Source organism: Canis lupus, chromosome 15, assembly GCF_003254725.2.
Source record: "Canis lupus dingo isolate Sandy chromosome 15, ASM325472v2, whole genome shotgun sequence".
NCBI classification, from domain to species: Eukaryota; Metazoa; Chordata; class Mammalia; order Carnivora; family Canidae; genus Canis; species Canis lupus.
Genome location: NC_064257.1, coordinates 42,779,695 through 42,801,575, shown reverse-complemented (window position 1 = coordinate 42,801,575; position 21,881 = coordinate 42,779,695). Strand labels below are relative to the sequence as shown.

The window sequence follows — 21,881 nt, the reverse complement described above, 5'->3', positions numbered from 1 at the left end:
TGCCGTTTTAAAACCATGCTATTACACTTTAGTGTATAAAGGTCTTTTGTATGCATTGGGAAACCAACATAGCCACTTGACTCACTTTATGGCAATATTCACTTTATTGCAGTGGTCTGGAACTGAACCCTCATTATCTGAGGTATGCCTTTATACTGAAATGGGTTACACTATTTTTATAAAGAGCTGCTTCTTCCTGGAAAATGGTCCCAGGAATCAGGTCATAGACTACATTTATGCCTAAAGCAAGTCCACCATTTTGTACTTGATTCAACCTCTTCAAACTGTCTCAGCTTGAGACTGCTCACTGAATTGCCCCACAAAAACACTAACAAAGGTGTCGAAGGCTGACAATTCCTCAGAAATGCAATTTATAAATATTCCTTAAAATGTTATTACAACTGAACTATTACTCTAAGGGCATAAAAGCATTTTTCTTAAAAAATGGTATATTTTTACCTTTGTAATATTTAAAGAGTGTAATTCTATTTGGGGAAAAACTTGAAATCACCAAATTGGTAGGTTAATTGGTTAAATGTTAGATACCCAAAAACTTATCAAAATATTGCTATTTCTCATATATCCATCACACTAAACTCTATCCTGTGAAGACATTTAGAGGTTCATAAATTCCCAATTAGGGCTGTTTAGTTCAGATTTCCTAAGTAAAACTAACACCATCATGAGCATATGCAAGTAGTGCTATAAAAATAACCACACTCTAAGTCTACTATATAAATTTGAAATGTACTGGATTTTTAAAAGGTGTGCCATTGGGAAAGCTTCCATTATCTCTTTTCCCTAAGGTTCTACTTACTATTTAAAATACTGAAGTTGAAAGTAATGATTATTTTACTAGTTTTACCTGGTATCTTTCCAATAAATTATAACCTTTCCAACAACTAATATAGTACCTTACTAAATTTAAATGAAATATTCTGGGTAATGGATTATTGTGACCCTGGCCACCCATGTAAACTACCTAGTCTCTTCTAGGTTGGCTTCAAATAGCATGCTACATATTGATGGATATCCTCTATTTTCAGTTGAGGAGGAGGTATCAACGAAATCGGTTTCCAATTTTGAGTCTATCTTCTCTACCATTTTTCCTCTTTTAAAAAGCTACTTTTGAAAAAAAAAGTTACTTTTGGCTAATTTTTCCTTAACTAGCAGTATCATTAGAATCATGGCTTTTTTCTTAAATATGCAATAATATCCTAATTGACATGTGGAAAAGAAATACATTGGCTAATTACAATGCAAAATTTGGATATTGTTTTTCTTTCCTGCTTTTTTAAACTGTTTCCCTTTCCCTTTCGAGTCCCTGAGCTTTCAAGGGCTAAGCTTGATTTCTTTAACACATTTCCACTCTATGGCTTTTTTTACTTTCCCCACCTCTTGAAAACATTGCTTTGGTGACTTCCAGTTTTCTTCAGCCTTGTTTTTCCAAGTGTTTCTTCTAAAATTAGGCTACCACCCTTAAGAGTACTCCCTATTCCTCAAATTTTGCATACACTGGACTCAATTATTTCCAGAATCCAAGGTTAAAATGATGTCATTTAGGGGAAGCAGAAAAGGAAGCTCAAATTACAACTTGCCATAAACACTGGATTTTGCTTAACACAGCCACGATTCCACAGTTTGGAAAAGTAAGCAGTATTAGTAATACTTTAGAAATCAGCATTATAAATAAAGTCTCAATTATGTGTGGGCAGACAATTGACAAGTAATAGAAATTTTAGAAGAAATCTAAGGGAATGAGATAATGTTCTAAGGAAAAAAATAAAAAATCAAATGAGAAAAAAAATGGAAAGAAAAGACCACTTAAGGATTATAAAAGTTATATTTATTCACGATGCTACATTTATTGCATTCCCTTAGAAAAATGGAGAACTGTTTATGTACCCAATTTGCACATATAAAACTTTATACAAATTATGTGTAGCACATAAAGGCCTCTGGTACAGCTAAAAACCTGACACTACAATTTGGGTAATCCGGCTTTAGGGTCTCCAGTTTATCAAGTCTGTCCATAGAAAATAAAAACCGGTTATTATACTCAATCTTGCCATTCACACTTAAAAATTATTTTAAAATATAAAATTTTCAATTACTCTAAAAACTCAAAAAAGGCAAACTGGAAGGGGACATACATTCTGTTACCAATTTCAATTTAACAGTATGACAAATCCATACCTTATTTTGACTGGTCTTTAAAAAAAAAATCACCTTAGTTTTGACATTATCTTTCTAAGTTGTGGCTGCTTCAAGAAGGTAATTTGTCAAAACATTTACCAAACAATTAAAATTAATATTCCTTTTACAAAATGGTACAATAACACTTTACGGAACCAGAAAATACTAAATGTCTTTGGCTATACAACTAAACAGCCAGTCTTCCAACAGAATAGGGCATATTCACACCTCAGAACCAACTACAGAAACAGAAAGCGTAACAGATATATGCATAGAATTTAATGATAATTTGTCTTGCCTTTTGTTTCATTCTACCCATATAATAATCAAGGAGAATGCAATTTACATAATCTTCCCAGATGAGACTCTATATAGCACTACAAAGATACCCAAATTTCTGCAAAGGCAAAGTGAATTAAAACAATTACACAACTAAGTGAAGACCAAAGGACAAATATTATTTGTGCAATTTTTTTTAGTTGTTTGCTTGTTTTTTAAGCTCTGGGTGTAGAAATTATAGCTGATAAAACAAAAAATCACAATCTTCACAAATGGAACTATAATAGAAAAATAAATCAAATGAAACATTTATTAATAAATGAAGCCTGTTTTATTACTTCAAGTGTTAATGATAAAAAAAATTTCAGCACAGCTGTTGCATTTAAAAAAGTGAAACTACATACTATGTTTCTAGCTTAGTAAACAGATGAACCTGATGTCTTTGAATGACATAACAATTGAGTATTGTACAGTACATCTTATGAAGACCCGTAAATTAAAGAACTACTGGTTTAAAGTTAGTGATTATGAAACAAATATGTATTCATAGTTTCAGCTTCTTTTTTCTTCCTCGACCATCAGGTGCTCCATCCATTTTACGTTTCTGTGTCTACAAATGAACAGAAAGATTCCTTTTAATCACAAGACTAATATTAAAGATAAAATACGTGGACTCTTTTTTACTTTAACAACTGCTACATAGTAATAAGTATTAGACTTTCTTACCCAGAATAATCTTAATTCTCCAAAATCTTGTCTACTCACTTAATGAACACAAAAATTTTAATGCCAATTAAATAATTTGCAATACACAACAGTAAACCAATACACCAAACAATAACATGCCTTGATACCAAAAGAAAGCAGTACTAAATTATTTTAATGAGGTTTTACATAAATACCAGACATTACTCAGGCATTCATTTATTCATGACTTTCTAAATTATTACTAAATAAAAAGATGACCTTTTTTTAATTCTCTTAAAATATCTGTGTTAACATTGCTAAGAATATCACTGGGACATAAACCAAACCTTAAAAGTTTGCAGTAAAGGTTGTAAAACCATTGCTTTCCTAATATTTCTTTACATATTCTAAAATTACACCTTGTACTCTCAAGGTCAACTGTAGGCTCATGGCATTCATAAGACATATCTTCCCCAGATTTTCAAGAATCTCCAAATTACGGAATACCATCGTAATGTATTCCCTACACAACGCAATCAAATTTATACTTTTAAGAACAATTCATAACATAAAGACAAACACATTACTGATAGCTACATAATGTTCAAATTCTTACAAAGAAAATATATCTTCATGAATACTTACTGAAGGTTTTGGTCCTCTCTTCTTTTTCTCTGCCTTCTCCTTTTCTTCTAGTTCCATGTTTTCTCTTTCAATCAAGGTAATTAAGGTATTACACCTCCTCTGGAGCTCCTGAATTGTAAATATAAATTTATATGGTAAACATGTATATCCATCTACAAGTTTTCAGGATACCAAGGTTTTAAAATGATAACGTTTTAATTGTATAATATAGAATTACTCATACATTCCCCAAAGATAAAATCTAGAACAGCCAAAAGAACTGATTACAATCCATTCTATGAAAATCAAGATATCGATGTTTTTACATTCTTTAAAATCACACTGTTTTCATCTTCATAAATCCTTCTTTCCCAAAGAAATTCAACCAGTGAAAATTAACATAATATATGCCACATTGCTACTTAGTACCTATACCTGAGAACTATCCTATAGATCCAAAACTAAAGGAACCAGAGCTTTACTAAGAAGTGTAAAGTGTCATCTTTCCCTTAACTAGAATTTTTCCAATTTTGGAAAAATAGCCATGTAAAAGTTTATGATGATATCTACATCATCTCTCTCTAGTCAACTGAAATCCTTTGTGGAGGCTGTATAAAGTGTAGTGCTGCATTAGCATATGACCCTGAAGAAAAGAGAAGTACATTTGCATCATTGCTGACTTAGTAAGCAAAATGGTTTTCTTGTAAAAAAAAAAAAAAAAAAATGACCTATGCAAACTACAACAAAATCATTTTAAAATACGGTTACAGAATACACCATACAACGTTTGGAAATATTTGCAACATAATATAGATAAAAGGTAATACACTACATCAAAATTCTATACCTAACAAATGTACTGAGGCATACATGCCACAATGTTACAGATGTGATCTCAGGCAAGGATTATGCCTTAAGTGTTCATCAGAAGGGGCCATGCACATATATAATCTCATATTTTATGTGTGCTCTAAAATGAAACATGTTTGGAAATAACAGCTTTGGGTACTGGTTTGTACTGTACTGGTAAATCAACATGATAGTGCATTTTGTTTCTTATTAACTGTATGAATTGTTCCCACTTAAAGACAAAAGACAGAACTATAGGGGGACACCTGGATGGCTCAGCAGTTGAGCGTCTGCCTTTGGCTCAGGGCATGATCCCAGGATCCAGGATTGATTCCCTCATCCGCCTCCTTGCAGAGAAGCCTGCTTCTCCTTCAGCCTCTGTCTCTGCTTCTCTCTCTCTCTCTCCCCCCCCCCCGTCTCTCATGAATAAACAAATAAAATATTAAAAAAAAATAATAATAAAGCTATAGGAATTGGTCTTTCCTCAAATTTTATTTATAATGTCTTTATAGTGCAACATTTCCCAAACAAGAATACACAAGAAGAGTAGCCACTGTTAATGTTTAGTGAAAAATAATCCTTCAGTGGTCAAATATGAAAAGACTGTGCACAGTCCCCCATCTTGAAGAGTAACAACATACTTTAAATAAACTTAGAGAAATCTCACTATATAAAGATGTTTAAACTCTGCTTATCCTAATATATCCCAAATAAAGACCATAGAATATTTTTGGTACTATCACCCTAAAGAACACAAGATGGAAGTTAAAACCTCCGAAGTGGTAAAATGCGTAATAAAAAGAGCAATTCATGGAGGCTAAACTTTCCTGAATTATAACTTTTGGTCATTAGGAATGGAACTTGCTTATCACAAACAGCCTAGTATTGAGAATGGAAACAAAACCTACCATTAAACCATACAAAAAGTGCTTTACTACAAGCTATTTTAAAATAATCCAAAAAAATAAAAAATAAAAAAAAAAAATAAAATAATCCAGACTCAACACATTCAGAAAGGCAAATGCCTGAATATGAGTTCTTTCCTTATAGAAATGTGTTCATTTAAGAAAATCAAAATTATCTGAAAAATGCAAATCTTAAATTATGATCATCACATTCATAAGGTGAAACTGATGGTGATATTTCCTATTTAGAACCTGATTAAAATGAAAAAACCAGTCCTTATCCTACGTAGTGATGTTAAAAGATATGTGATATTAAAGAAGGATGGAACCACCAATAAATTTTGTACGTGATCTGCGATATTAAATTTTTAACTGTAGATGAGAACTGTTTTCTAAGGAACTGACTGAACTCATGATACTGTAACAAAAATATACCCCCCAAAGCTGGAGTGGAACCACAATTTACTCTTAGTAAGTTACCTTACTTACCTTAAAGAATATTAAGCAATACTTACTCTAAACTGTGCTACATTACACAAAAAGGCCCAGGCACTCACCATTGCAGTTCTAGACTTAAGAAACCAGTCAAATCTGAACTGAGGAGAGTTGCGAATACACTGTCGTAATTCATCATAAACATTTTCTTTGTCAAATCCAAGTTTGTGAAGCATACAGATTAGAAAACGATCCTCTTCTTCAGTATAGTTTTTTCCTTTGTTAGTACCATATGATATTCTCAGCTGATGAAAAGGTGCTTTGTACCGTCCAATCTATCAAAGTCAGATTTTATATTATATAAAATATAAATCCTGTATAATCTATATTTCAAACTTAGCCTTAATAAAATTAGCTAAATATGTTCCATTCCAAATCAGAATTTTCTATCCAAAGGCACTTCAACTGCATTATATAACCTTTGCTGTGAAACAACTTTATAATCTTTATTATTCTAGAGAGAGATACAGGCTCAGACTTTGTAGGAAAGAGCTAATCATAGAGACTCTGACCCAGATATTTCAACTGAAGTATACTAACGTAAATTCTGTTGAGAATAACTATAACACTTGAATACTGTTCTTTGAACAAAATCTTTGTTTTAAATCATTTCATTTCCTTTTAAAAAGTTCCTTTAACTCACATATTCTCAGAAGTTCTATATTTATTAATACAGACTGTACCTTCGTGTCAAGTGCTTTTTTAATACTAATTCTTCTTTGAATTCTTGCCTCTCCCCTTTCGATCTGAGCCATAATCTTCTCTATGTCCTGGAGTTCATTGCATCTTTCCCAGAATACAGCTGGTAAGAATAAAAGTTGGACAGATGAGACCGGTGGAAGGAGGAGGAGAAACATAAATAATTTATCATAAATACTCTAATTTGCTAAGGATTAAGAAATGTTTTCATTTTTCTCACATCTAATACTACAAAATAAGTCGATTATTTAATTTCTCAACTATAAAAAAATGAGATCAACTGGATGATTTAAGTATCTCCCAACTCGGGGGATCCCTGGGTGGCTCAGCGGTTTGGCGCCTGCCTTTGGCCCAGGGCGCGATCCTGGAGTCCCGGGATCGGGTCCCGCGTCGGGCTCCTGGCATGGAGCCTGCTTCTCATTCCTCCTGTGTCTCTGCCTCTCTCTCTCTCTATCATAAATAAATAAATAAATAAGTCTTTAAAAAAAAAAAGTATCTCTCAACTCTTAAATTTCTATTATTCTTGAATTCTAAGCACACTCACTGCAGCACACTACACCTCTTCACTTGACAATTCAAGTGATTTCAGGAAACAATGGCACATAGTGCTTAAGAAGTTGTGGAGAAAAATAAAATGAAAGCATAATTATTCAATGACCTATTCTTATTTTCTTGGCAATAGCCAGTTAGCTGGGGTGGAAAAAAAAAAAAAAAAAAACTATGCCATTTTAAAAAAGAGGACATTTTCTTTCCAACTCAGTTTTTTAAAAACACAAAAAAAATACAGCCCTAAAACTTGTGGCAAAATTTAGCTTATCAAAACATAACTCAGAATAATAAAACCTGAACTCCCCAAATAGCACTCCAAAAACCTGAGAATATTTTTTAATCTATTAAAATGATTTAAAAATTACCTGAGTATTCAATAACTTCTTCTGGAGTTTTCCCTTCTACTTCTCTTGCTATATTTTCAATATCATCACGACCCCACTTCTCATTAGCTTTGATAAACTGGTTAAAATCTCTCTTATTCCAATTGGTAAATCCCTTCAAAGCAATGGAAACAAAACATGTAATAACAGCAGAGTGAACATGGGTAAAATGCTATTTCACTTACGAGTATGTCTGAAGTATTAGAAAATTTTCAATTACTCCTAGATTTTAAGTTATTTTAAAGTGGTAATTTTTCATACACATAGATCTGTATTTTTAGCAATATATCACATATTGTTTACATAACCAAGCAATTAAATCTGAGTGGAAGAGAGGAATGCTTTGTGAAAAAGAGATTTTGTGAGAAAGTGATTTTGCGGTATTTTGAAGGATAAGCAGGAGTTTGCAAAAAGCAATAAACATACACTAAAGAGCAAAGAAATAACAATTGGGAAAGTGGAAGAAAAATAAAGCTTCAAAAGTACGTTAAGGCCAGATTCTAAAAGATCCTGATTAAACCCTAAAGGTTGTTAAACAAAAAAGTACCAGAGACTTGTAATTGAGAACAGTAACTTAGTACCAATGTGGAAGATTCACAGGAAAAGAAAATGAATACTGGAAGAAACGTAATAAAAAACGTATCCACTGTAAGGCTTGCGCAAATCTATACTCTTTCTCTACTTCAACAACTAGTGACAATCAAACTGTAGCATACACCCATATGGCTCATGCTTTATCATCTTCAATTACTTACTTTTTGAAAGACAAAACATGTACTTCTCTGTGTACCCCAACATACCTAAGCATAGTACCCTTACAAAGTAATGGTTACACTAAATTTTATGTTGCATAAAGACTATATATACCTGTGTTAGAAGTTTCTCTTTTTCCTCTAACTCTTCGTCATTAAGGGGTTCAGCTTCATCAATTTTAAGCTGTTCTTCTTTTTGTGCCTGTGCTGCATTTGGTAGGTCAGGATTTCGAGGCACCTAAAAAAATATTTGTTTATATCATCCATCAGTAGATTTTAGAAAGTATGTGATGAATTCTTTTTTTTTTTTTTAAAGATTTTAATTTTATTTATTTATTCATGAGAGACACAGAGAGAGAGAGAGAGGCAGAGACACAGGCAGAGGGAGAAGCAGGCTCCATGCAAGGAGCCCGATGTGGGACTCGATCCCGGGTCTCCAGGATCACACCCTGGGCTGCAGGCGGAGCCAAACCGCTGCGCCACCGGGGCTGCCCTAAATTCTTAACCAACCAAATAACGTTTTACAAGTTTTAATCCAACCGTGAAAAAAAAAAAAAAAACTTGATATACCCTCCATTTACTAAATTAAGAACAAAACCAGGTTAGTTATGAACAAAATGTTATTTCCATTACCTTGTACCCAATTGTTTTTCTGTAATACAGAATTTCTTTTTCCAATAATTCAAATAAACGTGGAGGAAAGAACTGGAAATCCTGAACATTAGGTTGTTTTGGAGGCCGAGGAGCCTAGAGAAAAAAACAAAACAAAACACAGTATTACCCATAAAAAAAAAAAAGTTTTGCTTTGATTTTAATTGTAACTTCCTCTCTCAAAACTTATGATGGCTAATTCTCCAAGCAACTGAATTTATCATTAATAGTGAACATTAATCAAACTTTAAATGCATATACTTACAACTAATTTTTAAGAAAACTTTTTAATGAAAACTGATGGAAATACACTGTAAGAAGCCACAGAAGATTTCAATTCTCAATCTAACTTTAATATTAAGAATATAAGAAAAATATTTACAATTCTAGTATTTTTGGATATTTTATTGCTCCATCAACTCACCTTGGGTGCTTTAGGTTCGCTGACACGAAGAGCTTCCCTAAAATAGGCATCGACAGCATAGTTGGCTTTTCTTTCTCGTTTAGGTGGTTCAATCCACTCTGTGAATGCAATCTAGCATACAGGAAACAATGCAGATCACCAACTTTGTTTACAGTCACAAATCTTAGATGAATGCAATTCATACTGTGTATACATCATTACAACTGTTATTTGTAAGTGGCAAGATATTCATAAAATCCTGGACCATTGGCTCTTCAAGGATAAGGGACTATACTTTGCTCAAAACTATGTAATTAATACACTGCACAGTATATGGTGAATAGCAAAGATATACTTAAGTATTTCTTGACCAAATGGAGAACATTTTATCTGGTGAGGAGGAGGAAGGACCAGACCTACAGAAAATGCTATAACTCAAACTAGGAGAAAAATATAGGTATGTATTTAGCCTAGAACAAATCCAGAGGATATACAAAGCTTAAATGTTAACAGAAAAAACATTGAGTAGAACTATTTTTCTTCCAACTTGTATTTTCTAATTTCACTATATATTAACAAATATTACTTAAGAAATTACGAAGTTTTTCCCCTTTAATCACTACCAGCCAATTATGTCTTTTAAAAAAAATCTAGTAAGGTTATGTTAATTCTGCCAATTATTTGTTTTCAAAGATTCTAAATTATAATCACCCCTACAATATATTTCAACTCTAACAGTGTATATAGTAAGCCTCATTACATAAGCTTTTAAAACATTTCAGAGATTACTAACTGAAAATTTGATATTACATGTAAAAATGAAAATAATTTAGATGTGAATATATAAAAATGACTGCTTGGAGACAAATTTACAAGGTGTTACAGCTAACACTTAAAATCGCAAGTTTTAAGTAAAGTAAGGCCTTCAAGTAACCAAAATAGCTTTCTCAAGTTACCTTTTGTTTTTCTCTATAATCCTCTCCTTCAAAGTTATAAACACTCGACTCTGTATCCATTGTAAAGTTTCTAAGTGAGCTTTCACCCATTTTGGAGAGCTTTTCATTCATCTCTGCAGTCTAGGGGTAAAAAACCACTTTATTATATTGAGAATTAAAAACAAAACAAAAAAAAACCTTGAGAACTGTAGTCAAAATAAGTTAGGCTCTGCAGTACACAAAAACTCCTTTTTATGGCTCACATACGTATTTCCTCAAACAGTTCTGATTTAAAAGATTTTATATTAAAAACATAATCATTTAATCTACACCTCACCTTCTTTGCACCTCTTTCCAAGATACCATCAATATCCTCATCAGTAATCTCACTTTCTTTTGAAGCAAATACATGTGTTGCCCCATGTCTAATCATTTGAAGCATTTCATCTTTCCCAATTTTGTTCAGATTCTGATCCACAAGTCTTCCTGGAAAAAAAGAAAATGTTGTATAATGTTAATCAAGGTTGTTTTGAAACTTGGAATTTTAAATGTTAGATGGAATACCATGTATTTTGCCTCAAATATTAATCATGTTTATTCACTGCCGATAATTCTGATTCTCACATAAAAATATGCCACTCTTAGTTGTAAACTTTGAAATATCCTGTTAATCCATCATTACATAATGAAACCTACTGCATACCATATCTCAATAAAAAGTATTCTTTTTTTAAAAAAAAAGATTTTATTTATTCATTCATTCAGAGAGAACGAGAGAGAGGCAGAGACACAGGCAGAGGGAGAAGCAGGCTCCATGCAGGAAGCCCGACGTGGGACTCGATCCCGGGTCTCCAGGATCACACCCCAGGCTGCAGGCGGCGCCAAACCGCTGCACCACCGGGGCTGCCCAATAAAAAGTATTCTTATATGGGCTGAATAGTATCATGCTGGAATATTTGAAAATCACAATTAGCAAGTTTTTTTTTAAATATCAAGAGATCAAATCATAATCACAAGAAGTTCTGATAAGCAGAAAGACATTAATACTAGTACTCCCCAATCAGCTTTTTCTTCGAAAAGTGAAGTGGGGGGAAAAAAAGGTTAACGTGTAAAAAAAAAAAAAAAAAAAAAAAAAAACCTTCATATTGCCAAACTTTATCTAGGGACTAAATAAATTAAATTTCCTAATCTAAAGAACTGAAACTCTTCAAAGCTTATTTTGATCACAGAAGAAATTTAACATAAGAAAACTAAGATCTTCAATTGGTAGGAATTATAGGTCAACCCTATAATTTGTGTTTTCGAAAACACAAGCATCAAAAACAAAAATATCAAGAAATATTTTCACTTACACAAAGCTTCACTTTTTGTATTCCAATCAACTTGTAATAAAGGAGTATGGATAAAGATCAAATTGTTCTCTTGGATCTTAAATGCTTGTGTATCACAGCTTTGCATCCCTAACAGAATCCACCAACATCTATGAATTTCAAAGTTAGGATGTATCTACAGAACATGTTTCTTGATTTGAAAGCTACCTCACTACTAACAAAATGGTCTTACTGAAACTACTTCCCCATTGGACAGAGGGGGAGCGGGTCAGACAGAAAGCAGTTCTATGATTTCTCATTATTTTTAATTACATCTCTTACTCTGCAAGACAGTAATACAAAGAGATACACCTGAGGCTTGCTCTTTGACTAATGCCTACAGAGCTATTAGCACAAAATTTTGCTCTAAAATTTAAGCCCCACCCCCATGCTCACTTCAGCAGCACATATACAAAATTTGTACCCCCAATAAAACCAAAAACCTAAGTAAAAAAACTTAGTTTTTCTAAGTTGATTATAATTTTCATTTTTCAAAAATGTTTCACAGATAAAAATAATTAAAAATACTATAAGGCCGGTGTTTTTCTAAAAACATGGATGAATATGAGAGGGAGAAGAACTCGCCATTACATTATCCAGGAGAAACCTTACTGTTTGGCAAGTTCCAAAGACTTTCGCATGTAAACACTTCACTCTAATAGTTAATATACTTCTTGGTCCTAGATAAGTCACTTCTTAGTTACATGAATGGTATATAAGTGACTTGCCTCTACTTCTTATGCCAACCTCAAAATTGCATGAAGACTAAATGAGATAATGGATACAAAGTATTTAGCACCTTGCATGGCACAAAGTAAGCACTTAATAAATAATTATTAATAAAACTAATAATAAGCCATCATTTATTGTCTTCACATATTCAGAGGTGTGATTAACACTATGGTTGGCATTAAGAGGATATAAAAGAAATGCAACATTCCTTTACACAGAAATTAAAAGGCAGTTCACAAAATGAAGACACACAATATGGAATCATCAGCAAACAATATTAACAGTCTCTCTTTATAGACAGATAAAAGAACATGCTCAAAATGCAAATTTGAGAATGAAAGAAACCTATATGACCCTGAGGTAATTGAAGGGTTTTTTTTCTATTTTTCCATTTTACTGGAATAAATACTTTATTTATACTTTAATAAATACTTTACACCCCATCACTAACCTTATTATAATAAAGCTTCATGAAAACATAAATGTCTTCCTTAAAAGCTAATCTGGCATGAGAATTTAGTTCCCTTCAATCAACCCAAAATAAAATCCCACTCTCAAGCTCTAGTCCTATTTACATAAACACTTATTCTGAGCATCCCTCTCACTAAATTACAAATTAACTCCATGAAAGTAGGGACACATGCATTGCATTCTTTCGCCATTTTATTCTCAGCACTAAGACCAATCAATGCCTGGAACCTGGTGCTGTTAAGTAAACAGGTGTAGACTAGAAAACAAAATATAACATCAGATTCTTTGAGTTTCATCTTTATGTCTTCATTTTACCCCAGAATAATTAATAGAGTGCTTTTCAGTACATATAAATGATACTTACCACAGCTATATTTAGTATGTACCACACTGAATGCTGGGTATTTTATATACATTATCCCCTTTAATCCTTAAAAATCCTGAACTTCAATTCCCTTTATTCCCATTTAACAGATGAGGAAATAGGCTCAAAAGGTTTATAAAAGACCTAACTGGCAAAGCCAAATGCAAACCTCAATCTTCCTCAGCCTAAACCCATCCTCTTATGAAAAACTAAAGCTTACTATTTTCTGGAATATAAATATTGTTCATGCCGCTAGCTTGATCCCACAGATGGTCAATAATAAGAACCTCCAGAAAATCTAGGAAAAAAACATTTGTCAATACAACTTGGTAATTTTTTTTTACAATTCTAAGACTCACCTTGTTGAATGACTATTGAATCCAGTCTGAGTTTCATCTCAGCACGTTCCACTATTCTTTCTTCCACAGTGTTATCAGTTATGAAGCGGAACACTCTGACTGTCTTGGTTTGTCCAATTCTATGTGCTCGGTCCTAGGCAAATTACCATGTTATTTTGAATAGTTAAAAATTACACAAATAATACTTGATTGTGTATACCAAAACGGAAAACTAAAATATTCTCAGGTGTGAAAGTTTTTAATGTAACAAAACTATTCTAAAAATAGATTTTTATTAGATTAATATTTCTCAGATCCTTGCAGCTTCTCTGTTTCAATCAAATTAATTGATTATTTCACAAGGAAAACTTCTAGGTTATACTGATATAGAAGTCACAGGTTTCTAAGAGTGCCTCGGTGGCTCAATCCACTGAGCATCCAACTCTTGATTTTGGCTCAGGTCATGATGCCAGGTTTGTGAGATCAAGCCCCAAGTCAGCCTCCACACTTGGCATGGAGTTGGCTTGTCCCTCTTCCTCTGCTCCTCCCCCTACTCTCTCTCAAATAAATAAAATCTTAAAAGTAAAATAATAAATAAAATTCACACATCTCCAGATAAGACAGATAAAATTATAAATTTTAAGGTGGATGATAAAAAATTGTTTAAATCTTTTTTTCTTAGTTTTAAATTCAAATTGTTTTCCCACCTAAATCATACATCAAACTTCATTGCTATTAGGGAAAGAAGTAACATGAAAAAAGAACTCCACAAACAATATAAAAATCCTAGTTTTCAAATAACTACATACAAGTAGTCAAATTAATTTGAATTCCGTTTGTTTAACTTCTATTAAGTTCACAAAACACATTCTTACAAAACATCCCTATGTCTAATTGATCAATTTTCCTCAGCTACTCTTATAAGCAACCAACACCTGCGTTATGGTCACAAATACCATGTGTCAAGTATCAAACTTAAGAATTTATAAGTTTCCATATTAATCCGCAGATCATACATTTTCTCAATCTAAGAATGATCCTCCTGTTCTAGCCAAAGAACTTCTACACATGGGCATAAATTTTAAGCATCTAACATGGTAGATCTATAGCTTACCAAACTGGTTTCCCTTTCCTCCCAAGGCACAACTATACTATCATTTACCAATTCCCTTGCACCCAGTTACACTGATTGAGTGCTGGCAATGAATGTGGGGACACTTTAGGATCTGAACCATAAAAAAATTTCTTAGGCAATCCTCAACTCTCTCTATCCCCCCCACTTGGGGCATCAGGATACACTGGACATAGCTATACTCCAAGATATGGCAAAGCTGTAAGAGAGAGATATCTTGCTTTAGATGAAAGATTACCTATAAAACACCCTCCCTGAATGATTAAGTCAGAGAAAAAATTCTACTGGGTTGTCACTGAAATTTGCAGACCATTAGTATGCTCTAACGAAATTAAGCTTTAAGAAAATATTAAGAATATATTTAACTATTATCTCTTACCATAGCCTGGAGATCTACTTGGGGATTCCAATCTGAATCATACAAAATTACCACATCAGCAGTAGCAAGATTAATGCCAAGACCACCAGCACGTGTACTTAACATGAAAACAAACTTTGTGCTGTTTGGTTCATTGTATGCATTGATGGACTCCTATAGGTATAAAAAGAAACAAATGTCAGGCAATTATTTTATCTGTTAAATTTTTTTATCTTCCCTCCCTGGATCTTACTCACTTGTCTCTCATCATGGGGTGTTTGCCCATCCAATCTACAGTATTCATAATTTCTCCACATGCAGTAATCCTCCAAAATGTCCAATACCCTTGTCATCTGACTGAAGATTAGTACTCGTGAACCTGTTAACAAATAGAACAGCCCATTTTCAGAAGCTTCAAAAGTTAAAAAAAAGTATTTAAAAATTTAAGGCTAACCAAAACTAAGACTAACCAGTTCCCCTTAACTCTAAGTTACCTAGTTGGTTATAAGAAAAAATATATATACAGTCTGCTTCTCCTTCTGCCTGTGTCTCTGCCTCTCTCTCATGAATAAATAAAAATGAAATCTTAAAAAAAAAAAAGAAAAAAATATATGCATTATTTATCTAAGTCAGTCATTCTCCACATTTTTCCCTCCGTGGCACAAATGGAAAGGGTAATGTAATATCTGTACAACACACTAAGATCAATGGAAAAGGGTATACTGTCCTGACCTGGGTCTGTCCCAAGGCTGAGAGAATAATCCTTTTTATTCCACATGGATTTAAAAATAACCTTCCACCACCACTTCCACCACAATTCTCCCATGTGCATGGCCCTGAACGTCCCCTAACACACACCCAAAACCCATCTCCTTCTAGTTCTGAAGACCTAATTCCAGACTTGGTAATAATGGAAGGACCATAATGTAAGGGTGGCCTCACATCTAAATGGTCATCTTTTACCTATGCCATGATTCTAGTTATTAAACTGCCTCCATTTCTTCAGCCAACTAAGCAATGCCTTCACAGTAGAATATAGAAGACCAAGAAGTCATCATAAAAAAGTAAGGATTATGAAATTATCTTGTCTTATAAACTGAAGCTGATAATCTGCTGGTATCTCACCTTCTTATACCTGGAAAACCTAAGGATGCTCAATAGTCTCCATTCTCCTTCCAGAGTTTAATACAGCTTTCTTTAATATTGGAGTATTTCTACCAAGTTCTTGCTATTCCTTTCCAAGTCAATCCTTTACTATTTAGTTTTCAAAGAAAGCATTTTATACAACTTATTTCCACAAAAAGGCACAGAAGCAAAAAAGAAAAAAGTAAACCAATTCACTGACAACTCTTAGAAGGTTTTTAATTTTTAGTATACTAGAGAGGTGACAGGTACAAAGTCATTCTTTTTTTAAGATTTTATTTTATTTATTCATAGAAACAGAGAGAGAGGCAGAGACACAGGCAGAGGGAGAAGCAGGCATCATACAGAGAGCCTAACGTGGGACTCAATCTCAGGTCTCCAGGATCACACCCTGGGCTGCAGGCGGCGCTAAACCACTGCACCACCGGGGCTGCCCTACAAAGTCATTCTTAACAAAACACATTGGAAAAACACAAATGGAAAAATCTGAAATCTGACTATATTATTTCAATATCACAGAATTAATAATTTGTGAATGAAATGCTTTGATGTCTGGGACTTACTTCAAAATAATCCAGAAGAGGAAAAGAAGTGTGGTATAGATATAAACAAGTTTTGCCATGAATTTATAATGACTGAAGCTGGCATCATAATCATTTCATTCTATACTCATGTATTTTAACTATAACTCTATATATACTACAGACGTACTCATTTTCACACAAAAAAGTCACCATGTTATAAACAAATCTGCTTTGGGTCCATGCACATATTTAGTAATCACCGTTAACCTTATTTTTTAAATTTAATTATTTAAATAATTAAAAATTCCACATAAATAATAAAAAACAAATACCATGAACACAACACTGTTTACCAAAGGATCTGGGAACTATGTGTGGAAAGAGTATTCTTGGCACTTTAAAAAAAAAGCTTATAAATCTGGGAAAGCATATATATATATATATGCTTTATATATATATAAAGTGAGAAGTCTCCCCCAAAATCTAGGAGTGTAACTGCCCTAACTACTGATCGCTAAAAAGATGTATAAGCCTAAAATTGAGGAGAGAAATGAAGTTTGGGTAATGAGAATAGAAGTTTCTCGATGCCCTCCCATACTTCAACTTGCCAGATCAGTAATTTTAAATTGTATTGATCCTTTATTTTACATTAAAATGTAAAACAGTTTTCATCACTTCTCAATTTGATATCAGTAACGTACTTACCTTGTTCTTTTAATTTAGGGAGCAGCTTGTCTAACACCACCATCTTGCCACTGTTGGTCACTAAATGCATATCAGTTGTATAAGGTGGACCAGGTTCAGCTCCATCAAAGAGATATGGATGATTACAGCATTTCCTCAACTGCATCAGGATGTTCAATAACCTCATTTTGTCCATCTTCCCTGCAGAGTTTAATATATCTATATCCTTCATTAATATCCGAGTATACCTATCGAGAAGAAAAATGCTTTAAAAGGGCTCAAATGTGCCCGGTTACTTTCCCTGTTACTTTCACATTTAATTACCTCCCTTACCTTAACTCAAAATACCTTAACTCAAAAATACCTATAAAGAACCCATCAACTTCTAAGAAGTGGTTAGGAATTACCATGCATTATAACATCTTTCTTTTTCCCTGTTTTTCTTTATTCCCCCACTGTTCTAATGTTTACACTTACACTTTGGACCTTGAGGTCCAAAATAGTATGCTTCCCTGGGATGAATTAAAACAAAGCAGTAGAACATGTTTTTAAATAATTAAGCAAAACTTAAAACCTAAGTCACATATTTTTTTAATTTTTTAAGTAATCACTAAACTTAACATGGGGCTTAACTTACAACCTCAAGATCAAGAGTCCCAAGCTGTACTAAGCCAGCCAGGCACCCCAAGGAAGTTTTAAACATAATTTTAATTTGTAGTCTTTTCCAATGGAGTGCCAATAGTATTTAATTATTATTCAATGTAACTAGTGTAGAATTTGGGTGAGAACATGAAGATCTAATGAGGGAGGAGGAATCATGATAGGGTAAGGCATGAGGATGAGAATAAAATGAATACAATGTGATTTAAATACAAATAAAAGTAAATTGGTGGGGGGATATGAAGGCAGTAAAGCTACAGTCATAGACTAAGGATGGATTATAAAAAGCTTTGAATGCACATCAAGAATGTAAACATTCTGCAGGAAAGACCAATCTATGTAAATACAAAAATTTCATGACCTTGAATCCTCTGAACAGAGTAACTTCAATAACCTAAGCAATCCAAGCATAACAACTCCAGTTATGAAGCATAAAGTATTATTCAAGGCAACCCTTTCTATACAATTCTGATATGAAGTTTACTAATATTTAACTAAAAAATATTTCTCTTAACACTGATTCATGTCATAGTTTTGTTATTTAGAGCCATACAAGACAAGCCTAATAATAGCTTTGCTACCTTATAAAGTCTTTGAAAAGTCTACAGTGGTCATCTCTTCCTCAGATGATGTGCCCATTTCTTTACATTCTATTCTTTCTATACTTCTACCAACAACTCCAGCCGCTTGCAGACATTTATCAAGTATGGAATTAAATACACTTGAAATGTAGTGTATCCAATAAAGAATAAGGTGGCTATTTATTTCTCTCCTTTGAACACAACATGTATTTTAACATGTGCTAAAGTGCTATCTTTTACTACAACCATTTCACACTGTTGATTCATGGTGACCTTTCTATCTGTAAAAAAAAAAAAAAAAAAAAAAAGAAAGGAAGAAAAAGAAACTTACAAGGTTTTCAACATCTTTATTATGCCCTAGAGAGGTGTTAAAAAATAGCTACCTTGTATTACCACCACAAATCCACAAAAGGACATTTTATCTTGCCTAAATTAAAACATGCACTCAGAACAGAGCCTTTTATATATATAAAATAATAGCTTTATGGGTTAAAAGAAAGCACCTAAATTTTCTATCTCTATATTCTCCATCTTCATCAGATTAGCACTGATTCACATCCAGTATTTATGAACCACCAAGTTAACATCATGTCTACATCTGAGTCACCCCTTTTTAAAAAACCCAAACTTAGGTATAAACACACACACACACACACACACACAAACACACATCCCTGTTTAATTAAATGCCAAGTTTAATCCTTGGATTCACAAATCTCCCAGCCTGATTCTGTAAACTAATAGTTTTAAGGCTTTGTATTATAAATTTGATTAACAAGTCCTAAATTATATGACCGAAAACTTTTCAGGCTGAGCTCAACAGGGCAGACAGCCAATTAATTCCTTGCAGACACAATCAGAAAAATAAAATATAAATGAAAGTTAGTGAAGAATCAATAGTGACTTTTAAAATGTCTAAGAATACCTACCATTCCCTTTGCATTTTGCTGAGACCCACATAGATTTTTACTTCCTTCTTTGGAGGCAAACTCTTTTCAACATCAGCTTTAATTCGACGAAGGAGAAATGGACGCAAAACCTTAAGACAAAAAAGAAATGCCAATGATCTTATGACTACTATTTCAGGATCTCAAAATTGTTTATTAAATACATGGAAATTTATATATTTCTAGAATTTCTCCCTTTCAAATATAATTTATTATTTCTGAGTTCCTGAAGGGTAATACAGGATCATTACTTGTTCAATACATATAATGAATATATACTTACTATATTGTAATAAAATACTAAAAACAGTACGTTTTGATGCTTTCACCATTCACTGGCTTTCAGGTTTAAAACTAGTTATCATCCTCCCTTATCTATGGCTTCAGTTACCAGTATCAACCATAATCTGGAAACATGATCCTCCCCCTAACATATCGTAAGGTCAACAGTAGACTAACACTATGGCATAATGCCTACATTATTCACCTTACTTCATCTCATGATATAGGCATTTTATCATCTCACACATCACAAGAAGGATGAGTACAGTACAATAAGGTATTTTGAGAGACCATATTTATATAACATATGCTACGGAACAATTATTGTATTTTATAATTATTGCTGTTAATCTCTTACCTTGCCTAATTTATAAGTTAAACTATCATAAAAGAAAAAAATTAAACTATCAGATATATATATAAGAAAAAACAGTGTATACAGGGTTCGGTACTATCTTGGTTTTAGGCACCCACCAGAAGTCTTGGAATGTATTACCTGCAGATAAGGGACCAGGGGGCTGAGGCATAATACTGTACTTTCATGAAGACTAACAGTACTTAAAGCTAGGTCCACGTTAAAATATTTTTATGGTTAGAGATTTTAGTATTACCCTTTTGGTAGGTGGGGAGATAAGGTGAAATAGATGATGGGGATTAAGGACTACCCTTGTGATGAGTGCTGGGTGATGTATGAAAGTTGCATTATATACCTAATAGTGATATAACACTGTATGCTAAGTATACTGAAATGAAAATAAAAACTTAATAATTTATTACCCTTCTTCTGGAAGTAAAGCATAAAGTATACAAATCATGACTATACAATTAAGTAAATTTCAATCAAGTAAATATACCCACGTAATCAACTATCTCACCTAAAAATACTCCAAAAATCCTTCTTGCAACCTTCCCAGTCACTATGCCCCCTTACACTTTAACATCATAGATTAGTTTTAAGTATTATTTTTAACTTAACATACATAGAATTATACTAACATATACTCATTTCATCTTGTTTCTTTCATACAGCATGTTTATAAAACCTATCCATGTTGTAGGTAGCTCATTTTCATTAAACTCAAGAGTATCTACAAAACTAAAGATTTGTTTCTTCCTATGTTCTGTTTACACTAGCTTATAAAAATATAATCACAAATAAAAAACCGGTGAGAAAAATAATCAGCAATACTTCTCTAATGTCATCATGTAAGGAAGCTAGTATAATCTTAGCCCACTGGCCCTCTTCCAGAATAGTCCAGGTAATTGTACAAGTAAAATTAGTGAAGGAACCACTCAGCCAATCCATAAATTCTTGGGTTACTAAAACAGATACTAAGGGTTTGTTTTGTTTTGTTTTTGGCAGAAGAGGTATTTTGCAATATTAGATAACTGATACATTAAGTAAAAATGATCTCATTCCTAAGTATACCTATGCTGATACTCAATATTTTCTTTCATCATGAGACCACAGCACAGGTGGAGGTTTAAAGACAGAGAACAAAAAGGTAGCTACCAGACCTCTTCTCCCCGATTATATGCATTTTCATACTACTGTCTGAACAAAATAGTGATGCCTATAGTGGCTGATTCTGTTATGTGGAATTGTTGTAGTTTGCTTCACATACATGTACCTACTTATTAAAACAAAGTCTACACAAATGCTCCATACTCTAAATTGAATGCTTACGTGTTTAAATGCCACCTAATTATAAACAAACATGTCTAACAGATAATCACCTTCCAATATTTAACATAATAAAATTTCAGTACATAAGAATTTTAAAGTACGTTATAATTAATTTATACAGAAACAAGTATCTGAACATTAAGACTTAATTTTTCCTCAGTTCAAATATCTACTATGAACTAGGCATTGTGCTAGAGATAC

General features: G+C 33.0%; 1 protein-coding gene across 1 annotated transcript in view; it reads right to left on the bottom strand.

Annotated features, from left to right (window-relative positions):
• Positions 1-1,824: 1,824 nt before the first annotated feature.
• The window catches only part of SMARCA5 (SWI/SNF related, matrix associated, actin dependent regulator of chromatin, subfamily a, member 5), a 40,469-nt gene continuing 20,412 nt past the window's right edge, over positions 1,825-21,881 (bottom strand). Inside the window, exons 10-24 of the mRNA XM_025438861.3 lie at positions 19,694-19,803; positions 17,545-17,771; positions 15,430-15,551; positions 15,194-15,346; positions 13,704-13,836; positions 10,745-10,893; positions 10,429-10,548; positions 9,494-9,604; positions 9,052-9,165; positions 8,534-8,656; positions 7,649-7,781; positions 6,719-6,837; positions 6,098-6,310; positions 3,808-3,915; positions 1,825-3,085 (exon numbers count right to left, since the gene is read on the bottom strand). Coding sequence (XP_025294646.1) covers positions 3,020-3,085; positions 3,808-3,915; positions 6,098-6,310; positions 6,719-6,837; positions 7,649-7,781; positions 8,534-8,656; positions 9,052-9,165; positions 9,494-9,604; positions 10,429-10,548; positions 10,745-10,893; positions 13,704-13,836; positions 15,194-15,346; positions 15,430-15,551; positions 17,545-17,771; positions 19,694-19,803 — 2,001 coding nt within the window. The 3' untranslated portion in view covers positions 1,825-3,019. The remainder of the gene's footprint in view (positions 3,086-3,807; positions 3,916-6,097; positions 6,311-6,718; positions 6,838-7,648; positions 7,782-8,533; positions 8,657-9,051; positions 9,166-9,493; positions 9,605-10,428; positions 10,549-10,744; positions 10,894-13,703; positions 13,837-15,193; positions 15,347-15,429; positions 15,552-17,544; positions 17,772-19,693; positions 19,804-21,881) is intronic.